At 48.3% G+C, this 21946-nt stretch overlaps 2 protein-coding genes across 8 annotated transcripts in view; one reads left to right on the top strand and one right to left on the bottom strand.

Annotated features, from left to right (window-relative positions):
* RBMS2 (RNA binding motif single stranded interacting protein 2) overlaps positions 1 to 18876 on the top strand; it is a 101148-nt gene extending 82272 nt beyond the window's left edge. Inside the window, exon 13 of one of the 2 annotated variants that reach the window (XM_030822419.1) lies at positions 18793 to 18876. In XM_030822419.1, coding sequence (XP_030678279.1) covers positions 18793 to 18825 — 33 coding nt within the window. In that variant the 3' untranslated portion in view covers positions 18826 to 18876. The remainder of the gene's footprint in view (positions 1 to 18792) is intronic. The other variant, XM_030822418.1, reaches the window with a different exon arrangement.
* The window catches only part of BAZ2A (bromodomain adjacent to zinc finger domain 2A), a 40018-nt gene continuing 18951 nt past the window's right edge, over positions 880 to 21946 (bottom strand). For 3 of the 6 annotated variants that reach the window (XM_030822415.1, XM_003252806.4, XM_030822417.1), the window contains 27 exons: positions 19902 to 20492; positions 18849 to 19034; positions 17910 to 18128; positions 16677 to 17138; positions 16477 to 16537; positions 15323 to 15431; positions 15027 to 15128; positions 14647 to 14857; positions 11517 to 11617; positions 11135 to 11200; positions 10717 to 10950; positions 9955 to 10209; positions 9464 to 9678; positions 9093 to 9167; positions 8392 to 8572; positions 8230 to 8289; positions 7584 to 7728; positions 6406 to 7064; positions 6040 to 6262; positions 5803 to 5958; positions 5541 to 5692; positions 5058 to 5347; positions 4820 to 4952; positions 4559 to 4705; positions 3986 to 4215; positions 3725 to 3868; positions 3216 to 3639 (listed from right to left, as the gene is read on the bottom strand). In XM_030822415.1, the coding sequence (XP_030678275.1) occupies positions 3474 to 3639; positions 3725 to 3868; positions 3986 to 4215; positions 4559 to 4705; positions 4820 to 4952; positions 5058 to 5347; positions 5541 to 5692; positions 5803 to 5958; positions 6040 to 6262; positions 6406 to 7064; positions 7584 to 7728; positions 8230 to 8289; positions 8392 to 8572; positions 9093 to 9167; positions 9464 to 9678; positions 9955 to 10209; positions 10717 to 10950; positions 11135 to 11200; positions 11517 to 11617; positions 14647 to 14857; positions 15027 to 15128; positions 15323 to 15431; positions 16477 to 16537; positions 16677 to 17138; positions 17910 to 18128; positions 18849 to 19034; positions 19902 to 20492 (5573 nt within the window). In that variant the 3' untranslated portion in view covers positions 3216 to 3473. Of the gene's footprint in view, positions 3640 to 3724; positions 3869 to 3985; positions 4216 to 4558; positions 4706 to 4819; positions 4953 to 5057; positions 5348 to 5540; positions 5693 to 5802; positions 5959 to 6039; positions 6263 to 6405; positions 7065 to 7583; positions 7729 to 8229; positions 8290 to 8391; positions 8573 to 9092; positions 9168 to 9463; positions 9679 to 9954; positions 10210 to 10716; positions 10951 to 11134; positions 11201 to 11516; positions 11618 to 14646; positions 14858 to 15026; positions 15129 to 15322; positions 15432 to 16476; positions 16538 to 16676; positions 17139 to 17909; positions 18129 to 18848; positions 19035 to 19901; positions 20493 to 21946 lie in introns of all 6 variants that reach the window. The other 3 variants (XM_003252805.4, XM_030822414.1, XM_030822416.1) reach the window with 3 other exon arrangements.

The raw sequence follows: 21946 nt of genomic DNA, 5'->3' as shown, positions 1-21946 counted from the left end.
GGCTTACGGTAATAAGTAATGGTTGGAGGACACCAGCATAGGAGCAGAGTTTAGAACTTAAGAGGACAAGAAAGCTGCTCGGTGGCTGGTGTATAGCTGTGAAGGTAACCAAACACCAAAGAGGGAGTCTGGGATTTTTATAAGGCTGGAAGTGAATGTTCCTTTTCTACCTTAACAGTTTAGGGGGTTTTCACCAAGACAAAGTTTCCAGGCTGGAGGGTAATACATTTCCAGCCCGAGTGAAGTCCCCACTTCAACATATACCCTTTTTGGGTGGGTAAACACTTCTTTGCATGTGGACAGAAAATGTTTAATTTATACTTAAACACATTTTGTGCATTTTTATCTAGAGACTTCTAGTTTTATACTCTTCCCACATCTATGCCAACGCCACCATTCTAACTTACGCTCCTTTTCTACCCCTGGTCTTTTCCTTGTCCTTCCCTACAACTTGGTAGAGGTCCATTTTGGCTTACTTCACACTTTTTTTTTTAATAAAACACAAAAGTCTACGTCTTGGTGTCTTATCCGTGAGTGGGAAGTGGTTGGTACGCTGGTGATGGTCCCATTTTTGCTATGACAGGAACACAGAGGTAGCAGCTTAGGAAGCTGGGGCCACATCTCACAAGGCAGGACCTGGATGCACTGAATCCCACTTTGCTCCAGCAACTCAGCCAGACATTTAGGCAGGAGCACTAATGACTCTTTCCATCCACACGGAGGGTGTGGAACAGGAGTCCGGCTTTTAGTACCGTTTGCACAGAAAAGGCGAACATGTTGTTCCCCTGCCTGTGGTCTCTTAAGCCAGTCATACCCATCCCAACGCCGTCTCCCCCTCAGGTGTGTAGAAGGGAAGATGAATACACAGAGTCTTTTGAATCTCTATCAAATGTGGTTTTTTTATTCAACTGACAAGCACTTTTCTACAGCTGCACTTGTGGAACATCACATGGCAAAAACAGGAGTTTTTTCGCTAGACTTTTTTTTCTTTTTAACCTTATTAAAAATGAGATTGGTCCTAAAAATATAGAAAGAAATAAATTTAAATTCACAAAAAACTGTACATTATCAAAAAGTCACTAAAACACCACATTTGGTTATATAAAAAGTCCCTTTTGCTGTAAAAGGAACACAGAAACTTGTTGGTGTTGATGATGTGGTTTCTTCCTGTCAATCAGACTGATGGGAGGGAAGCAAATGGGCAGGGGGTGGGTTGTCTTTTTATTTTAAACCTGCTTTCCCTACCAAATACTCTTGTCATGAAGAGAAAATCCACCTAGCTCAAGGGGGCAGTGAAGATGAGGAAAGAAAACCAAGAAATGGCCCCTTTGATCATGCCCTATCCCTACCACCCCCAACCCTGCTCCAGCCCCCACTTCTTCAAACTGAAGCTAGGACCCCACCCCGCCATATGAGTGAGTGTCTGGTCCCTAGGGAAAGAGATGGAGCTGGGAGAGAAACACAAAGCAGGAACCATGGAGATTTCACTCCCCCATCCACCTCACCTCCAACAATGAAATTAATCTAGCACATCTTATACCAGGGGAAAATTGCCAGGGGGGAAAAAGCAGAGCCCCCAACTCTAACAGTTTCAACTGTCTAACACAAAGTTTGTTACAGCGCAGTTATTTAGATAAAATATAAATATTTATGCATAATATAAAGTCAATTCAAATATTCTTCAATCCACCTCTTAAAAGCAAAAAAAAATCTCAAATAAAATTAAAAGTTTTGAGGTTTATCTGACAGAAAAGGCGACTTTAGAAATAGGCTATGGGGGAGAAGGGGCATAAAGGAATAAAGGGGCTGCCCCAGGACCTACACTGCCCCTACCCCCTTCAGTGGCTCTTCAGTGCTGCCAGAATACAAGGAATGTTCCACCTCACCTGGCACCCCCACCCCCAATGGAACATTTCTTGGATGCCTCAGCTCTCTGCTTGGGCCAGCCAGCAGCCACCTCCCCAGTGCAAGTACCCGTAATCTCTGAAGGGAGGGGCTCTGCTGAGCAGGAAAAGCAGGGGCCAAGCGCCCATGGCTATAGCTGGGAGTCAGCAGCTTTCCTCTCATGTTGGGGGCTTAACTTGGACATAGTCACATGTAGGGCAGTGATGGACCCAGAACTACTCCTCCCTACTCTCCTGTGCTCCAGGGTCTCTGCTGCTGGGGAAGGGGTCCTGGGGTATGAAGTAAATGAAGAAAAGCACAACTAAATGGGATTAGGAAATGATCCAGTTCTACCACTCTCCCGTAGAAGCTTAAGATTCAGAGCTACCGAGAGGAGAGGGAGTTCCTGCTGAAAGATTGCACAGTCTGAAGAGGCTGGAACAAAAATGACCAGGAGAGAGACACAGCCTTGTCTCCAGAGAAATTGTTCCTGTGGTTTCCCAAAGACAAAAAAGTGATGGTTTTAAACAATCGGAAAAATGAGAGTGAAAACAGATACTTGGGGAAACTGAATGGATCCTATCAAACAATACAGGGTCACAAGCACAGCATCTTCTCTCACACACACACACACTCACACACAGCGCGCTCTGAGGCCGGCCCCATTGCTACCTGGCCTCCATCTTGGGGTGCACCCAAACTCAGCAGTAGTTGTCCCTGAGGAGTTCCCAAGAGGGTTTGGGAAGGAGGTGGGGAAGGAGGCTGGAAGGCCCAGGAAGCCTCCCTGCCCTCTCCCCAGCTACTGAGTTTCAGAAAAGGCTGGAAACTCAGCATATGAGGAGCATCCAACGTCATACAGGGGATAGCTATCGGCAGGAAGATGGGGACAGAAGACAGGGACCTCTGAACGTTTTTTTTTTTCCTTTGAAGGGAAAAGATTTGGGAGAAGAGAAAAGGAGGGAGGAACCCGTACACGATAGTTTTACATTATTGGATGAGAGAAAATCTGAAAACTGGGGGTTGGGAGGTGGGAAAAGAAAAACAGACAGCGAGAAGCAGGGAAGGGACTGAACATGGAAGCAGCATGTCCAGGGCCCGGTGTCCGGCGCGACACACTTGGGAGTTAAGTCCACTTTACTGGCCGTCACTGCGGGTCCGCACACAGTACAGAGTGTTTCTTGGTTTCACACATTCACTAGAACTATTGCTATTGTTAAATAACCCCAGAATGCTGGGGCACGTACAGGGGAGGAGAGGAAGCAGGGAGGAGGAAGTAGGGACTTCTTTCCCCCTCCCCATTTTTAATTAGCAAATAAAACAGAAAAGAAAAATTATTTTTTTCTTTCTTTTTTTGGCTTTTAGTCCAGAAGGACCTCATCTCTGCACCTCTTACTGAGGAGCAAGAGGAGGAAAGGGAGAAAGGGATATAGGAATAAGAGGATGTGGGGCGCTGCCAAGGGCAAGGTCAAAAATCAGGGTTGTATCTGACTTGAGTCTGGACCCAGGGCACCATCAGCAGGTGAAAATGGCAGGTTTTTGTTTGGAAGGTGGGGGGAGATGCCACAAGGTGACTCCCCACCTCCCTTGCCTCACAGATTGGCCTGTTTTCCCTGATAAAACTCCTCCCAGCGGCTCTCGAAGAAGCGGCGCATGATGTGCCCAGCCTTGCCTACTTCAGAGTCATCCTCGTTGAAAGTCTGGCAGTTGTCAAATACCAGGAGGGCATCAGCCGCAAACTCCTCTGAGCTGGTGTACCTGGACAGGGCAGGGGCAAAGCTGTGAGCTGGGTAGGAGTTGCAGCAGTAGCAAAGACCGGGGGGGTTCACCCACATCTACTTACCCTCCCCTGAGCAGCCGCTCCCGCATGGTGGAAAAATCCATAGGATTTTTGATGATGCGCCGGTACCCACTCACCAGACGTGGGTTCACAGGCTCTAGGAAAGGCCAGGCTGCATCATGGGACTCCATCTCCATCAGGATAATCCTATCATTACAAGGACAATGATGGCTCCATCTCAGGAAGCAAATATGCTGACCCCTCCCAGCCCTTTCCTCTGGCAGAGGTAGAGCCAACTGTCCTCCTAGGATTCACTCAACTCACTCGCAAAATGTGAGATCACTGTGGTGGTTCCGCATTGAGAGTCGCCGCCGCTTGGAGGGGGACAGCCCTTCTTCCGAGTACCGAAGCCCTGCTGCAGGGCTTTCTCGGCCCCTCAACAGTACCCGGCGTCGGCGGCCATCACCCTCTGAGAAGTTGAGCGAATAACCACTTTTCCGCTTCTGGCCACGCTTTGGGAAACCAGGCTTCTGAGTGAATTCTCCCTCCACCTGCTTAGTATAGGAAACAGCTGAGATTAGCAACAGCTGGAGATGCACTGCTTGTCCTACTACAATCTCTGCCTAAATATGATTTAAGGCTTCAAAATACTATCATGCATAAGCTGGCATTGGTTTATTCACATAACCCAATGAAGTAGGTAAAAGGGAAGGTATAGTTATTCTCATTTTATAGAGAAAGCAACTAAAGCTATGGAATTTAAGTGACTTGTCCAAAAAAGGACTTAGAACCCAGGTCCCCTGATACCCAGTCTGGGACTCTTTCCAAGGAGAGGAGAGATTGAGGATAATCTCTGATTTCTGTTGGAGTGTGGGAAAGAAAGAGCAGAAGCCTTACCTGAGCCAGACAGACAGTACAGAACCAATCTCCTTCTGGGACAGCCTCCATCTTGGGACGATGGCAGTAAATGTGGCAGCCACGGTCACATCCATCACAAAGCAGAAGAAACTCATCGTTGTCACCCTTCCGGCAGACTAGACATGTCTGGACCAAGGTTGTGAGGAGGTAGAATGAGTTCTCCAGCCTCTACCTGCCAGTGACCCCACCTGCCCCTGCTGGCTGGCCCCTCAGCCTTTCCAGCCTCTCTCAGCCTCTTACCACTTTGTTGACAGACTTCTCCCAGGCAATGGACCTCTCCAGCTGGCCCAGGCACAAGCACACCTGGGCTGCGCTCCGGCACCGCTCGAGGGTCTGGCGCCAGACACGAATGCGAGGGGTGATCTCGTATGATCTGAAGGGAGAAAGTGGTGATCTTTGGATGAGGAGCAGGATCCACTAAAGAGGGAACTTATCCCTTTCTCTCCAAGACCAAGAATGGAGGGTGGGAGTCACTCACATCTCTGTAGTGGTGCCCTCAGGGGCACCATTAGGTGTGCTAAGCAGGGCCTTCTCCAGCACAACCTCATGAGTTGGCCAGAGGGGCTCCCGCAGGTACCGCCGTTCTACATTCTGTTCCAGGGCAGCCAGCCGCATCACAGCCAGGTCCAAAGGGTTGGTAGTTTTACGCTGAGGTGCCAGTCCTTCCCTGCCCCGACCTCGCCAGGTGATATCCTCCTGGGAGTCGGAGAGGTGCTCACAGTAGGCCAAGTCTTCACGGGTAGAGTCTGGGCTAGGACATGTCCAGCCCTTCAGTTAAGAGAGAGGAATAAAACTCACTGTAAAAGGAGGAAAATTTGGCATAGAAAAAAAAAAAAAACAAAAAACAAGACCCACTTAAGGTAGGTCACCTGTGAAGTAGGGACCCAGGGTTTTTTCTAACAGGGCATAAGGGACCAATGCTTTTCCCCAAACTTCCTACACAATGCCAATCCCAGCATACCCGAATCTGCAGATCAGACATGATAACCCGCTGCTCCAGCTCCTCTACCCATTGAAGCACTGCTAGGTCTGTCTCATATGTCTTCTCTTTGGGGGACCAGCTCATAATCCCTTCTTGAAAGGCAGGTAGTTGCCTGGGCTCAAAGATGGGGTCTGAGAAGAGAGGTGGCAGAGGGAGAGGCCCATCAGGCTGTTGTCCCTAGCAGCAGCTCAATGCTTACCCTGGGCTCTTCAGCTCAAGCTGGGTGTAGGAATGTACTTACCAGCTGAGGGCCGCAGGCAGACTTCCTGCAAGAAGTCCTTGTGCTTGTTAAGGTGTTTGTGAAGTGCCTTCTCCCGGATACCTCGGGGATGTAAGGCCTTGAGCATGGCATCCAACGTCTCAGGATCTCGTATCCACCACCAGCCTGAGCACATCTCTGTGAGCAGATGAGATATATGTGGGGGGCCAGCTGTGAAGCACTGCCCACACCGGATGCCCTCACTCCAAGATCACTCACCAGGTGGGACAGGCTGGGCTGTCAGCTGGGTTAGGTAACGCTGTTCCATCTGTTTGAAGAACTTACTGGGAGGTCTCCCTCTCCGTTTGGGCTGTCCCAGCCCTGTGGGACTCTGTGGCATTTCTCCAGGGTCTCCTGCTCGCCTCTTAGGGGCCAACCCAGCCAAGGGTGTGGAAGAGAACTGCACTGGAGAACAACGGTTGGCAGCACTGGGTCTATTCATCTGTGAATAAAATGAGACATAAGGAAATGAGGATGTTTTCATGTTTATAGGTTCCCTCAACTTCAGGCAGCAGCTCCACTCCCAGGCAATGGTGCCTGTGGCAAGATGAAATCAAGTGCATACTAGTAATTCTGGCTACTTACTGGCTTGGAGGAGGCAAGCTGCTGAGGGGAGGGAGTGGGTTGGTCCTCAGAAACTGCAGGGGGCGGTGTAGGGGCAGCATTGCAGGGCATCTGGGCTGAGATGTTAAACCAGAGTGCTTGAGGATCAGGGCTGGATTCTGCCTCATCGGGCTCTGGCTCCTCCGGGGGCTGTGATGGAGCTGGGTCTAGTTTTCCCGGACTGCTATCAGGCGTGAGGACTGAGCTGCTCAACAGGGAGCTATGGCTCTGAGTCTGGCTCAGCCAAGACAGGAAGGCTGACTGGCTGAGGTCATGCTGGCTCTGACCCAGTGACAAAGGGGAGCCTTCTTGCTCCAGGAACCCCTTATGGGACTGAGGATGGGACTGAAGCTGAAGCTGAAGCTGAGGCTGGGGCTGGGCAAGAGCATGAAGCTGAGCCTCAGGCTGAAGCTGGGCCTGGGGCTGTTCTGAATCCTGACCCCTGACAGGCGACTTAAGATGCCTGGGTTGCATAGACCCAGGCTTAGTTTTTCGAGGTCGGCCTCGGGCCCGGGCAGGAGAATTGGCAGTGGTGTTGGAGCCAGCTAACTCCATCTTCATAGAGAAGAGGGCAGGGTTGAGTGATGCATGGGCTGCCACTTTTAAGGAGTCAGTTTCCTTCTTTATCACATCCTCAGGAACTGTAAAGAGAAGTAAAGAGTTAAGCCATATGCTGACATACGAGGGAAAGTAAGAGGGTGTATAAACTTAGGACTTATACTTTCTTTTTCTCTTGGACTTAGTCCCCCTTTTTTGAGATTCCACTGGGAAGAGCTTATATGCCAATGAACACAGTATCTGGGGAAGAAACACTATTCTCCCAAGTAATCAGCAGCAGCAGCACAATCATAAGCAAACATTTATTGCGAACCAACTATAGGTTAAGTATTATTCTAAGAGACTTAACTCATTTTAAGCCTCTCAGTAGCCTTATGAAGTACACATACTATTATTATCTCAACTTCACAAATGAAGAAACAGAATCATACAGCTGGAAATGGCAGAGCAGGTGGGTAGGCTGCTTTACTCTAAAATCTGTGCTCTTAACCATTACGCTATATTATCAGAAAATGAAAGAAGCCCAAGACTACTAAGGAAAAGGAATTATTTAATTCTTGTTTGATAAGACTCAGAATCCACACTCCCACAGACACACCTACCTAAGTTCCCCTCTGTTCCTTCTACAAAGATACCAGCCAAATACGGCAATACCCAGTAGCGACGTCTGTAGCGGTCCTGACCCAGGGAGACCGCCCGAAGCATCTGGGATGAGTGAAGCAGCTTTTTGCGAAAGAAAAGCTGACGCTGGGTAGACAATGAAAATGAAGATGAATAAACACATTTCCAGAGTAACAGTGGTGAATTCATCCAGTATATCGGAGAAAGGCAATGGCTTTCAGCCCCTCTATAAAAGTGATGCCATCTGGGCCTAATTCAGAAGGTGATTAAGGTTGGGAGAGGTGGCTCACGCCTGTGATCCCAGCACTTTGGGAGGCCAAGGCAGGTGGATTGCTAGAGCCCAGGAGTTCAGAACCAGCCTAGGTAACATATGGAAACTGTCTCTACAGAAACACAAAAATTAGCCAGGCATGGTGGCTCCTGCCTGTAGTCCCAGCTACTTGGGAGGATCACCTAAGCCCAGGAGGCTGAGGCTGCAGTGAGCCATGATCATGCCACTGCACTCCAGCCTGGGTAATAGAAACCCCATCTCAAAAGAATAAAAATTAAAATTCCGTTTAAAAAATAAGCTGATCAATTCTTGCCCAGCCCATATCTCCAACTCTTGGGAGGTTAGAAGCACAATACCTTACTGAGTTTTTCTATCTGGCGCTCTAGCTCTGGGATGCTAGATGCTGTGGCATCAACCTGGGGAGAAACACGTGGGCATTTTTAAAAAAGGAGGTTATCAGATTCAAGAAAGGGGAATCTATTTTATAACTCCCACTTTCCTTGATCTTGGGCTAGTACCTCTCCATCTCTTCGACCCCTGCGGCCATGGACAGCTGCTATAGACTCCTCTTCTTCCTCTTCTTCCATGCCACTGGTCTCCTCCATGATCCGAGAACTGCGCCTCCGTCCCAGGCATTCCTCTGGCCCTTCCATCTCTATTTCAGACCGCCCAGTTCGCTTGGCCAGAACAGTTTTCAGCCTTGAAATAGATGGAGAAAGATTAAGGCAAGGCCAAGCGTGGTGGCTCACACCTGTAATTCCAGCACTTTGGGAAGCCAAGGCAGGAGGATCACCTGAGGTCAGGAGTTCGAGACCAGCCTGGCCAACATGGGGAAACCCTGTCTCTACTAAAAATACAAAAATCAGCCAGGTGTGGTGGCATGGGCCTGTAATCCCAGCTACATGGGAGGCTGAGGCAGGAGAATCGCTTGAACCTGGGAGGCGGAGGTTGCAGTGAGCCAAGATTGCACTATTGCATTCCAGCCTAGGCAACAGAGGAAGACTCCATCTCAAAAAAAAAAAAAATTTTAAGGGAAACTGGTGAGGAACATGATAGTGCCACAAAAGAAATACCTTGACTCTAAACCATCCTGGGCCCTGGTAAGGTCCCAAACCCAGGGAAGGGGCTAAAGCATCGCATTTCAGGCCAAAACCCTGGCTATGCTTCACCCGCCCCACTTCTTTCCGCTCTGGGGCTCTACCCTCTGTCTGGTCCCTACCTCCGGAGCCGGCCTTCAACAATCCACTTGTTTTTCCTGTAGCTGGACATACTCTCCAGAGTCTTGTCAATCTCACTGCAGGGGAATAGGGAATAGGATGAAGTGGCAGCACAAAAAAAGGGAAAGGAGGCTCAAGGGTAAAGGGGCTGCAGCTGAAAAAGGAGTTCCAGCCTAGAACCCAGACTGGATGAATGGCAGAGGAAGGCTTAGGCTCTCCCAGGGAGGGCACTGCAATTCAGTCCCAAGTCATTCCAGCATCTTTAGAACATGGCAGTGAACACACATTTCTGAGGACTTCTGGAAGGCTAGAAGTCCACCACCCCATTCTGATGCAAGGGATACAATGACCATCCCCACTCCCAGCCTCTCACTTGATGATGAGGGTGGAGCCATTGAGCTCATGCACAAGGAAGGCCAGGACAGCAGCCTTCTGCTGGGGTGGCTGGGCCTGAAAAGGCTGGGTGCGCAGGCGGTCACAGAGGGCTGGCTCTACTCCGTATGCCATAAGGAAGCAGCGCAGGATCTCCGACACATTGTCTCTTGTCAGTGGGATCTCAGACACCTTCTCCCCCAAGATCTTTAGGGACTGTGTGGAGGACAGCATAATGGGGGTGAGTAGGGAAAGACGAACAACCAAGCTGGGTGAATGTGCAAGAGGAAAATACATCAGAAGAGAACTATGGGGGTTAAGACAGAATACGAAAGAAGACCACAAAAGAAAAGGAATAAAATAAAGAAAAGTAAAATAAGGAGAGAGGAGTCAGGAAGAAAAAGAAATGGAAAAATATAAGGAAAAGAGAAACACTAAGTAGTTACATCTCCTTTACTTGTCCTGGTTACTTTGGGAGGGACTTGCACTCACCTGACAGTAGGAGGGCAAGCCAGGATCATGGAGTGCAGCCTTCAGCAGCCTCACCAGCAGGTCTTGCACCTCACCCAAGCTGTCACCTTGACACAGGAGTCCCTCCTGCAGGACCCCCAGGCTAGGCACATCTTTGGCAGGATCAAAGCCCAGCACCTTGCCAAAGCTATGCAGGAACTCCACAATGGTCAAGCAGTCTGAGAAGGCTCCACTGGGCAATGTCAGACCAGGGACTCGTGAGAAGTCAGGCAGGGGCTAGAGAGATAAAAGTGAGTAGGGAGTTCTGTTAAACATAACAGAAGGTGACAATTTGGATGTCTACAAGAGGTTCTTCCTTTAATCTTTATGTAATTTTTTTTTTTTTTTTTGAGATAGGGTCTCACTCTGTCACCCAAGCTGGAGTGCAGTGGCATGATCTCTGCATACTGCAGCCTCGACCTCCTAAGCCCAAGAGATTCTCCCACCTCAGTCTCCCAAATAGCTGGGACTACAGGTACATGCCACCACACCCGGCTAATTTTCGTATTTTTTGTAGAGATGAGGTCTCGCCATGTTGCCCCGGCTGGTCTTGAACTGCTGGGCTCAAGCGATCTGCCCACCTTGGCCTCCCAAAGTGCTGGGATTACAGGTGTGAGCCATGGCACCCGGCTTTCCTTTAATCTTTAATGGAAGTGTCTCTCCCATTGCAGAAGTCCTTTTTTTTTTTTTTTTAAAGGAAAGTCTTCCCAACTGACCCAGGAACTGGTACTCTCTCCTCACTACCTGGTGGTCAGTCAGACACATATCCTCTGTGGGCTTCTTCATTTCCTCCAAGATCATCTGTTGCCTCTGCCGTTCCTCCAAGCGCCTCTGTGTGGCCAGGGTCTTATCTGCTTTGCAGGCTGGCTTGGCTTTGGTCACCTCCTCCTTTTCCTTCATTTTTACCTTCTCCTTCTTTTCCCTCTTGACTTTTTCCTTCAGTTTTTCCTGCTTTGTCTTTCCCTTTTCTTTCTCAGCCTACCCAAGGAAGAGAGGAACCAAGAGTGCCATAAAGATATCAGTTACTATCCTTCCCTGGTCCCAGTCCTCCCAAACTCACAGCCCAGAAATCTCACTATAAAACAAGACTGATGTACATGTCTTACAAAAATCAGTTTAGTGGCTTCGAAATTATACTTGGCAAGTTTGTACATGCACCTACCTTGGATTTCTTCTTAGCTTCCTTCTGCTTTAAGCTCTTGGTCTCTTGTTTCCGCTTATTTCTGGCCTGTAAACCATAAGGGAAGTCATTTCTCCTCAAACTCTGAAAGCATCTCTGCTTGGGCTAGGATTCAAAAACAGACAAGGGTGCTGGGGAGGAGAGGTGAGAGATGGAATGAGGGGTTGGCAATGGATTCTCTCACCCTAGAGATGCCCATGTTATTTTTGAACAAGCCCAATTCTCTAAATCAAGCGCAAGAAATTTCAGGGTAATGAAGATATGCTGCTACACAGGGAGTGATGGATGTGGGAAATGAAAATAAAAGATGAAGTAGGTTGTAGGAAAAATTAACCTACTGTTTCATCTCTCTGATGTCCCTCACCTGCCCTTGGATAGTACTCTGACACTCTCCCCGTTGAACCTTCTGCCTCATCTTCTTCTTGCTTTTAGCAATCTTTGCTTTATCCTCCTCATTCAATGTTTCTGTGAGAGTAGAAAGAAAAATGAAACAAGTGAGGCAGGAAGGCAGTTCTCTAGCATCCAGGGCAACACATGCCCGTCTCAAAGCTGGCCTCCCAAGCAGCTCCCTGAAGAATCTAGAGTAGTTTGTTTTTTTTTTTTAAGTATACATAATAAAACATTGGGGGAACAAATGTAGGAGAGGCACCTGCTATGGGGGTGGCACAAAGAACTCAAATGACATCTCCTGCCCAGAAGCACCAGCCCCTGGCTCCAATCAGACTGCTTTAGAAGGTGTCCTGCTGATAGAAAAGAGGCCACAATGGCAGAGTAACCTTGGAGCCAATCTCTCTCCCAGGATACCTGACAAGAGCAGAAACCCACGGACTGATTTTAGAGCAGAAAGCAGAGAAAGGATACAGCAAGCCAAACTGCCAGGGAAAGAGGGTAGTAGTTAGAAGCACTGATTAACCAAGGGTGTGCCAGAAAAAAGGCCCACACAGTGGACACCTCAAAAGAATCACTGACATAGTTATTGATCATGCTCAGCTCCATGTCTTGCTTCACTAAAAGTTCTGAATTTCTTCCTTTCGGGAAGACTTGTGGAAGTATAATTCTGCAAACAAGAGTATTTCATAATTGATGTTTCTGACATGACTATATATACATATATATTTTTTTTGACACGGAGTCTCACTCTGTCGCCCAGGCTGGAGTGCAACGGCGCAATCTCAGCTCACTGCAACCTCCACCTCCCAGGTTCAAGCGATTCTCCTGCATCAGCCTCCCGAGTAGCGGGGACTACAGGCGCGTGCCACCACGCCCGGTTAATGTTTAGTATTTTTAGTACAAGCGGAGTTTCACCGTTTTAGCCAGGACGGTCTTGATCGCCTGACCTCATGATCCGCTGGTCTCAGCCTCCCAAAGAGCTGGGATTACAGCCATGAGCCACCGTGCCCGGCCCTGACATGACAATATTTATTATTTTGTTTCTGGTATAGAAACGCCACCACATGTCTACGTGACAACCCTCTAAGACAGATATTATGGGCAGATGAACTACCTAAGGCTTTGATTAAAATATGAGACTTGGCCGGGTGCAGTAGCTCACACCTGTAATCCCAGCACTTTGGGAGGCTGAAGCGGGCGGATCACCTGAGGTCAGGAGTTTGAGACCAGCCTGACCAACATGGAGACACCCCATCTCCACTAAAAATACAAAATTAGCTGGGCATGGTGGCATATGCCTGTAATCCCAGCTACTTTGGAGGCTGAAGCAGGAGAATTGCTTAAACCTGGGAGGTTGCGGTGAGCCGAGATCACGCCATTGCACTCCAGCCTGGGCAACAAGAGCAAAACTCCATCTCAAAAAAAAAAAAAAAAAAGGCCAGGCATGGTGGCTTACACCTGTAATCCCAGCACTTTGAGAGGCCGAGGTGGGCGGATCACGAGGTCAGGAGATCAAGACCATCCCGGCTAACACAGTGAAACCCCATCTCTACTAAAAATACAAAAAATTAGCCAGGCATGGTGGCGTGCGCCTGTAGTCCCAGCTACTCGGGAGGCTGAGGCAGGAGGATGGGGTGAATCCAGGAGGCGGAGCTTGCAGTGAGCCAAGATTGCGCCACTGCACTCCAGCCTGGGCAACAGTGCAAGACTCTGTCTCAAGAAAAAACAAAATAAGACTTGTTCTAGGTCATTTGGTTGAAACATGACACAGCTAGATGTCTGAGTGAAAATCAAAAGACTAAGTTTTTTCACATTCTTCACACTACACCAGGGTAAACACACTATTTACTGAAAAATGTAGGTATTTCTCACCCGTCCATCCACTAAAACAGTGCCTATTATTATTATTATTATTATTATTATTATTATTATTATTTTGAGATGAAGTTTCACTCTTGTTGCCCAGGCTGGAGTGCAATGGTGTGATCTCAGCTCACCGCAACCTCTGCCTCCCAGGTTCAAGCCATTCTCCTGCCTCAGCCTCCCGAGTAGCTGGGATTACAGGCACGCGCCACCATGTCTGGCTAATTTTGTATTTACAGTAGAGACAGGGTTTCTTCATGTTGGTCAGGCTGGTCTTGAACTCCCGACCTCAGGTGATCTGCCCTCCTCAGTCTCCCAAAGTGGTGGGATTACAGGCGTGAGCCACCGTGCCTGGCCTTTTTTTTTTTTTTTTTTTTTGAGACAGAGTCTAGCTCTAGCTCTATCACCAAGCTGGAGTGCAGTGGCGCGATCTCAGCTCACTGCAACCTCCACGTCCCAGGTTCAAGCTATTCTCCTGCGTCAGCCTCCCAAGTAGCTGGGACTACAGGCACATACCACCACGCCCAGCTAATTTGTTTTTGGTTTTTTTTTTTGTATTTTTAGTAGAGACGGGGTTTCACCATGTTCGCCAGGATGGTCTCAATCTCTTGACTTCACGATCTGCCTGCCTTGGCCCTCCGAAGTGCTGGGATTACAGGTGTGAGACACTGTGCCCGGCCTATTATTTTTTTTTTTAGAAATAGGGTCTTGCTCTGTTGCCCAGGTTGGAATGCAATAACACAACTGAAGTTTACTGCAGCCTCCAAACTCCTGGGCTTAAGTGATCCTCTCCTGCCTGCCTCAGCCTCCTGGGTAACTGGGATTATTAGGCACACCCCACCATGCCCGGCTCCCAATTATCTTTTGAATTCAGATGTGAATTCTGAACCTCCATTATAGTAGAAATGAGTAAGGTAAGAGGGTACAACTGAACCAGTATATGATAAGGAGCTAAAAGATGGAAAGAAAGGGCAAGAAAGTCCTCTCCTCTGGGCTAAACACACCTGGGGGCAGCCCAAGGTTTCACTGGTACCAGCAACTCAAGAAAGAGCATGGCTGGAAAAGTAGTATTCCCAAGTGCTGGGACTAGGATGCTGGATTCCAAGGAGAAGCTGATTCAGATTCATTCTTCCCAGATAACATTAGTCACACTTCTGGGAAATCCAGGTATTAGCAATTCATCAACATTTTAGATACCTAATGGAGGGAGCAGAATCCCAAAGTAAGAAACACCACTGTACCTTGGGCCTCCAGTTTCTTTAGGGGGCGGTTGTCTGTCTTGTTCAATAGCTCAGTGATTTTGACCTTAGGTGGCCGACCTCGACCCCGTTTCACCTTGGGGACTTCCTTAGTCTTAGCCTTCTCAGTGTTTCGAGGTCGACCCCGTTTGCCAGTAATTGCCTGAATCCTCGACGGGATCTCCTCTGCTGAGAGCTGCACCCACTGCAAGCCCTAAGGTAGCAAGGGAGACTGTTACAGTGGGGTAAGGAATCAGTGCAGGCCACGAGGCCCTCGGAACCATTCAATGCCCCAGAACCTTCAAACCCCACAAGAGGAAGCTGCAGCCTGTCCACCAACTCTTCCTCAGGGACAAAAGCATATTTAACCCTTGGGTCTGCACCTCTGGCGTGTCTCTTTCTTCAAAGAAATCTCCAACAGGCATACGGGGACTGAAGCTGAAGTGCTCACGGCGGACACTGTGTACCACGTTGCGGCTCAGGTACTAAGAGGAGGAAGTAAAGTAACATTAATAAAATTGGAATCCTACCATGTCTTTGGCCAGCAAAGGCACAAGCAGAACAGGCCCAGAGCAGACAATGCCAGCCTGTTGTCACCGAGCCCAAGAACGGAGTCTTGGGCAGTGGAAAAGAGTCCACTGAGCCCAGGAAAGGAGTCCTTTAAAAAAAGCTACATTACCTTGATCACTTCTGGAAATTGCTTCATCCTCTTCCCACAGGGGCCATAATACCAGGTCTCCCCCTGCCATCGGTGGCTGCCCTTCTTGATGCGCACCTCTCTCCGCCACCTGCCAGAGAAGCACATGGGCCCTGCCGCCAGGTCACACCCCTACCCACTCCCATGCCACCTAAGAGCGAAGCCCTCTGAGCAGATGACCCTCCCCACATTTGTATCTCTAGAACTGCATGCAGATGCAAAAGCACCAAGAGAGATAAGCTTGGCTAGAAGGCTGACTTGAGCTCCGGCAAATACACCAAGGCCCTTAGGAGAAAAGCAATACACCAAACTGCACAAGCTCAGAGAGATCTCCATCCCTCCTTTACAAAATCAGTGAGATAAGCTGCCAGAAACCCCTCCCTGAGCCATTCAGGGAAGTTACTGGATTTCCAGTAAAGAGGATAAAGACCTAAGGGGAATAAAGACAGAAGACAAAGGGCAGGGAGGCAAGCAGAAAAATAAATTTGCTGCTGATTCCATGAAAAGACTCAATATGCCAGGGTTTAGTTAGGAACTCTGTGTTCTGAGCAGAACACAGAGTTAGTTCTAAAACTAACTCTAATCTTTCTCTCAAAATTTTAAGCAGTACTCAGACTTGGTGACCACAAGTAGCCTTGAGGGGCAGGGGTGGGGAAGATCCAGGAAGGCAGTTATTTCCACAAGGCCCTGGTGTCAGCTAGTTTGTTCATTTTGGTCATGTACTGTTCCTGCCCTTACCTCTCCTAAGAGCATTAAAACAACAAAACCACCTCAATTCATTAGTACTAAGCCACTCCTCATTCATTACTATCCCTTCTCCACAGAAATAGGACAAGCCAGCTAGTTTGGATGTGAGCCCTAGGGTTTGGAAAAGATAATAGCTGGAGTTCCTTGGGCAAAATTGAGTCACTACAAGATGAAGAAAGAATAGGTGATGGAAGACAGACCTTGAGAGAAGAAGGAAAACCTAGGAATCTCATGCCAAGAAACATTATCACTGCAGATAACTGTCCTGTAATCTACTCTTGTCTGGCCCATTCCTCCCCCACCTCAGAGGAAAAGAGGCATTCCCTTCTTTCTAGAGTTGTGCATTAAACTTGTCAAGGTCAATAAATGTAGCAAACTAGAGCATTTACCCATGTTGGAGGGGAAGACGAACTTCTTCTGGGGTAGCAATACGTCTCCTCATGACATCACCTTGGGAGGAAGGGATACCCAAGTTAAGAGTTCAAGCAAAATATTTAAACAATAGGCCAGTAGGGAAAGGCTAACTGCAACATGGGACAGAAAAGTTTCTTGGAACCAGACAGGGATAGAATACAATCTGGATACTCACCACTACCAGAAGTAGTGAGTCCTTCTCCTGTGATCTCTTCCAGGTCAGCAGTGGTTTCTAGAAAGCTGCTGACATCCTTATTTGCTGGGGAGGCTGTTGGAAAGGCAGCTGCTGGGGAAGTTACGGGAGAGGCTTTTGGGGATGTCACTGAAGCCGTCAAGGGGACTTCTGAGGAGACTGCTGAGGAAGCTGGAGAGACCACTGAGAAGACTGCTGGAGGGACAAGTGTAGAAGCTGCGGGACAAACTTCTGGAGAGATTTCTGGGGAGGCTGCTGGAGAAACCACTAGGGAGACTGCTGGGGAGGTTGTTGGCGAGACTGCTGGTGAGGTTGCTGGATGTAGCTGAATAGTGGATGACTGATCAGGAGCTGGCTGGGTCAGGGATGGTGGGAAGTCTGAAGATTGAGATTCCATTTCTTCCTGTTCAGTGTCACTACCATTATTCAGGTCAAAGCTGTTATCTAGAATCCAAAGGGACAGCATAGGCTTTAAAAAAAAAAGGCATCACATAAAACAAGAGAATCTACTCAGTCAAACCTGGACCAAGCTAAACAGGGTTACTTCAAGAGGTCTTCCCTAGGGTTGGAAAAAGAAGTAGCTTTTTCTCCCAACCAATCATGAAGATTAAAGGGTAAAATTGCTGCAGATGTCATTGTGTGAAGAAATACCTTTTACCTGGTGCCAATAAAGCCTCTAGCCTCCTTCTCCCTACAAATTCCAAGTCTCACAAGTTCTTCAAAGCAGAGGGCACAGGTCAGAGTATAGCAGCCTATGCCTCTTTTAGTTCCACCATACACTATCCCATAGCCCCTCAGCTCCCAGCAAGGTGCTCTTGCTTTCCTAATTTTTTTTTTTTTTGAGACGGAGTCTTGCTCTGTTGCCCAGGCTGGAGTGCAACGACACAATCTCAGCTCACTGCAACCTCTGCCTCCTGGGGCCAAGTGATTCTCCTGCCTCAGCCTCCCGGGTAGCTGGGATTACAGGCACGTGCCAACACACCTGGCTAATTTTTGTATTTTTAGTAGAGGTGGGGCTTCACCATGTTGGCCAGGTGGTCTCAAACTCCTGATCTCAGGTGATCCGCCCGCCTCGGCCTCCCAAAGTGCTGAGATCACAGGCGTGAGCCACTGCGCCCGGCCAGATTTCCCACTCTTAAGGCCCTAACTATGGAACTTATTCTCTCATCTTTTCTCAGGTAAAGGTCTTTCTTTGTCCTACCTACCCTCACTTACCTTGCAGGACAGACTCCCCTAGGACAGGTGGAGAGGTGGGACTGGCAAAGATAGAGGTTGATGTTTGACTATCATCTGCCAGGAGACTGAAGGCAGTAGCATTATTGAGGGAAGGGCAATCAAGGGCAGAAATCACAGGGCTGTCCTCAAGAGGCAGCTTGTCCTCTGCACCCATCAGCTCCGTGTCATCAATACCATATAGTCCTCCACTCACTGGCTCTGTTCACAAGGGCAGAAAAATCAGAGCAGGATAATGAGAAAAAAACCAGAAAGCAAGATTTAAGAAACATTGGTCAGAAAACATCCAATTCTAGTTCCCACAATGTGAAGATTCTTCCTAATATTAAGTTAGGTAACAAATAAAGCCTTCTCCCTGAAAGAGTAGTCATCAGACCATAGGGATCATAAAAGTTTGAGGGGAGGCCGAGGCAGGAGAATTGCTTGAGGCCAGGAGTTCAAGACCAGCCTGGACAACATAGCAAGACCTCATCTCTACAAGGTGAAAATGAAAGGAAAGGCATTGGTGGTATTATCTACCCAGAGACCTATGCAAAATTCTAGGATTTATCATAAAATATGTCTTTCTTGTACTTCAGCGGAGTAAAAGGTAACTGCTCACTGACAAATGTTTTCTTCCTAGTTTGTTAGAACCCAGAAAGATCAACTGTGTGGTAATAAGTCCCTATTCAGTGAATTATTACAGCCCAGAGCTCTCGGCCAAAAGGAATACTGGGAAAGAACCTGGGACATGAACCAATTCAGCTCAGAATTCAGTCAGTGCAGCAAGTCCTGTAGCATGTAACTGTGGTCTGCCTTAGGCCTACCTGGAAGCCCCAGTGCCCCTGACTGCCTAATACTTTTCCCATTTTACTGTCTCTTTTAGGTAAAGGTTGGCTACTCTGCGTGGATAAGTTGAAGCGACCCAGCCTCCAAACCTACCTGGTGCCAGAGAGTTGAAGGGCTCCAGAGAGTCTTCACTGAGGATTGGAGTGTCTTCCAGTTGATCAGGAAGATGTGAAGGATCATCTAAACAGCTCACTGTGGGGTCAGGGACCAGGACTGAGACCTCTTGGTGTAACGATTCCACAGAAGGGACAGAGCCATTGTAGCCACACATCTTCAGTTCTAGGAAATCCCAGGAGAGACCAAAAGTCAAAATCAGTGCCTTATATTGGTTCATTTAGCTATACTAGGCAGTCAATCTTTGCTAGAAGGATGTTCATTCATTCAACATTTATTGCGGCCAGTTCATTGCTGGGAACCGATCACATCGAGATACTCTGAGCAGAGATGTGCTGGTAAAATCAATCCTACAGCAGGCAAAGAGAGGAAAAGATCTTGTCTCAGATCTCTATCATGTTCTCAGATATCTCCCCCAGCCATTGAGAAACAGAGAAAACATCCTGTAATTTTACAGAGTGGTGGTTACCCTTGTACCAGGAATCAACTGGAAGCTAAGCTTTTATCTATTTTGAGGGAAAAGATGAGAGGGGCTGTCACATGTACTAATGCTAAACAACAAAAAAAAGGAAACTGAGTAGACAAATAATGATATGCTCTGCCTGCTTCCTTCCCTCCTTCGCATGCCAATCACTACATTGGGCTCAGATGACTTTAGCAGCCAGTCTGATCCTGCCACGGTCAGTTAAAACAGCCTCAATGCCCACTGCTAGACCCTAACTACTCCGTATATTTTGAAAGAAGCCTTTCTTGATGCAGGGTGTCTGTTGGGGCTGTTTCGGGCTCGCCCACCTGCCCTCTCCAGGCCAGAAGCTCTGCATGAGCTTGAAATAATTTGCACTCCCACTCGCGAGCTGGTGCTGCTGCCACAAAAACACCAGCCACTTGGCTCTGCTAATTGCTAATCACCAACATGCAAATCAGCCTCCACTGCAGAGAGCTGGAAAGACAAGTTTTTCTCACCTCAAAAAGCCACTATCCCCCCGAGCTCCATTTTCCCTTTCCCCACCCAGTTCACCAACCCAGTTATACCTGGCTGTTCTTCCAGCTCCAGGCTGCCTACCAAGCCAGTGCCATTCTCTGACACAACTGAAGTCATCTCCTTTTCTGCTGCCTCATCAGGATGGATACCACTGCCTACCTCCTGAGAGGGTGCAAAGGTTTGAATGCTAGATCCCAACATAGGAGAAGTCTGTGGGGAGGTGAAAAAACTAGGGGGTCCATTGGGCATCACCTCAAAATTCTGGTCAGGAAAGGAATCATATAGTTCTTGTGAATCAAAGTTAAGCCCCATGGGACTCTGGGTACCGTTGGCCCAGAACTCTTGGCTCCCAGCCCGAAGGTTAGTGTTGTGACTTGGGGATGAAGGTTGCCGGCTGCCCCCAAGGATGCCGTTGAGTGGGTATTGTGTCCCCGAGAACTGGGAGAGAAGGGGTGGGTCCTTGAGGTTGCTGCCAGGATTGGCAGATGGGTACTGTGAGTAGTTCCAGAGACAGTCGTAGGCCACGCTGGGGTGATGGAGGTGTGAGGTGCTGGAGGAGTGGGGAGCAGAGTTCAAAATCCCTGAAGTAGTAGTGTGAGATACAGTAGATAAGCCATTAACATTCACATCCCCATTCAAACCTGGCAGAGAAGGAAAGAAAAGGTCAGTTACAGATATGTAGGCAAGCAACTTTACCAAAACAAACCCAAAGTAATAGCACTGACTAGAAAAAGACATGGTAAAGGGAAGGGGGATTCCTCCCCTGCTATATTTAGTTTTTGGGTCTCTGAAGAACACCAAGCCCAGAGGCTCCTGGATGTAGGTTTAGCAACTGCTGCTGAATAGGGGGCTAGAGAGCTCTCCAGGCCTACCACGAGAGCCACCAGCAGAGCTGGTTGCTGCTGCTTATTGCTGGCTTTTTTTTGGTTTATTTTTTGTTTGTTTGTTTTGAGACGGAGTCTTGCTATGTCACCAGGCTGGAGTGCAGAGGTGCAATCTCGACTCACTGCAACCTCCGCCTCCCGGGTTCAAGTGATTCTCCTGCCTCAGCCTCCCGAGTAGCTGGGACTACAGGCACCCGCCACCACGCCCGGCTAATTTTTGTATTTTTAGTAGAGACGGGGTTTCTCCGTGTTGGCCAGGATGGTCTCATCTCTTGACCTCGTGATCCACCTGCCTCGGCCTCCCAAAGTGCTGGGATTACAGGCATGAGCCACCACGCTTGGCCTTTTTTTTTTGTTTTTAATTAAATGAAACTGTTTGCAGACTCCCTACAGTGACTTGCGTTCTGCCCTACTCTCATTCCCTAGGGGATTTCTTCCCTTGGAGGGGTATGACTGAATTCTCCAGGGGCCCCCTTTCCCCAGTGCCTATTTGGCCCCACAGTGGTACCAAAAGGAACAACCTCCACCTCACTGGCACATGCAGATCCAGCACTTTGTGCTGGGCTAAGAATAGAATTTGCAGTCACCACAGCGACAAGAACCCAGCTCAGAAGGCTGGGCTTGGCCCTTCCCTATAGGCATTGGAAGGTAATATGCCAGCTGGAGGGGTGGGGGGAGCTTTGCATGCAGTGCTGTAGAATTCAGCTCTCAACATCAATGGCAACCTCTGGGATGGAGAACAATCAATCAAAAAGAACCAAGATATTAAGGAAGCTTGAGGGTAGGGTGGAATCCAATGAAATAAGGGAGCTTCTACCATCTGCAACCCTCTTCGAGAGGATCGGAGGGAGAAGTAGCAGTATTTTTCTGCTGCAAGAAAGGAGGGAAGCATGTGGGCTTCTCTCTGCTTCCAAGTATAAAGGACCTGAAACCCATGCAAGATTATAGAGGTACCTGGCGAGTCATGGTACAGAGCAACTGGTAAGCCAAATCCAGGAAAAGACCCAATCCTGGCAGCAACACTTCCATATGGAATTATGAACTTCTCTCTGGCAAACTAAGTAAGCATTAAACTTTCCCTTGTCCCTACCTTCCATCTAAGGACAGAAGGTGGAGTAAGTACTTCTAGCATCTGCCTTTCTCTGATGTACAAACTAAAAGGCAATACACTGCAACCTTCATTCAACTCTCAGTCCTGACCCAGTGTAGCT

The sequence above is a fragment of the Nomascus leucogenys genome, chromosome 11 (assembly GCF_006542625.1).
Source record: "Nomascus leucogenys isolate Asia chromosome 11, Asia_NLE_v1, whole genome shotgun sequence".
In the NCBI taxonomy this organism is placed as follows: domain Eukaryota; kingdom Metazoa; phylum Chordata; class Mammalia; order Primates; family Hylobatidae; genus Nomascus; species Nomascus leucogenys.
Note: the sequence above shows the minus strand (reverse complement) of the source record. Positions and strands in the feature narration are given on the sequence as shown.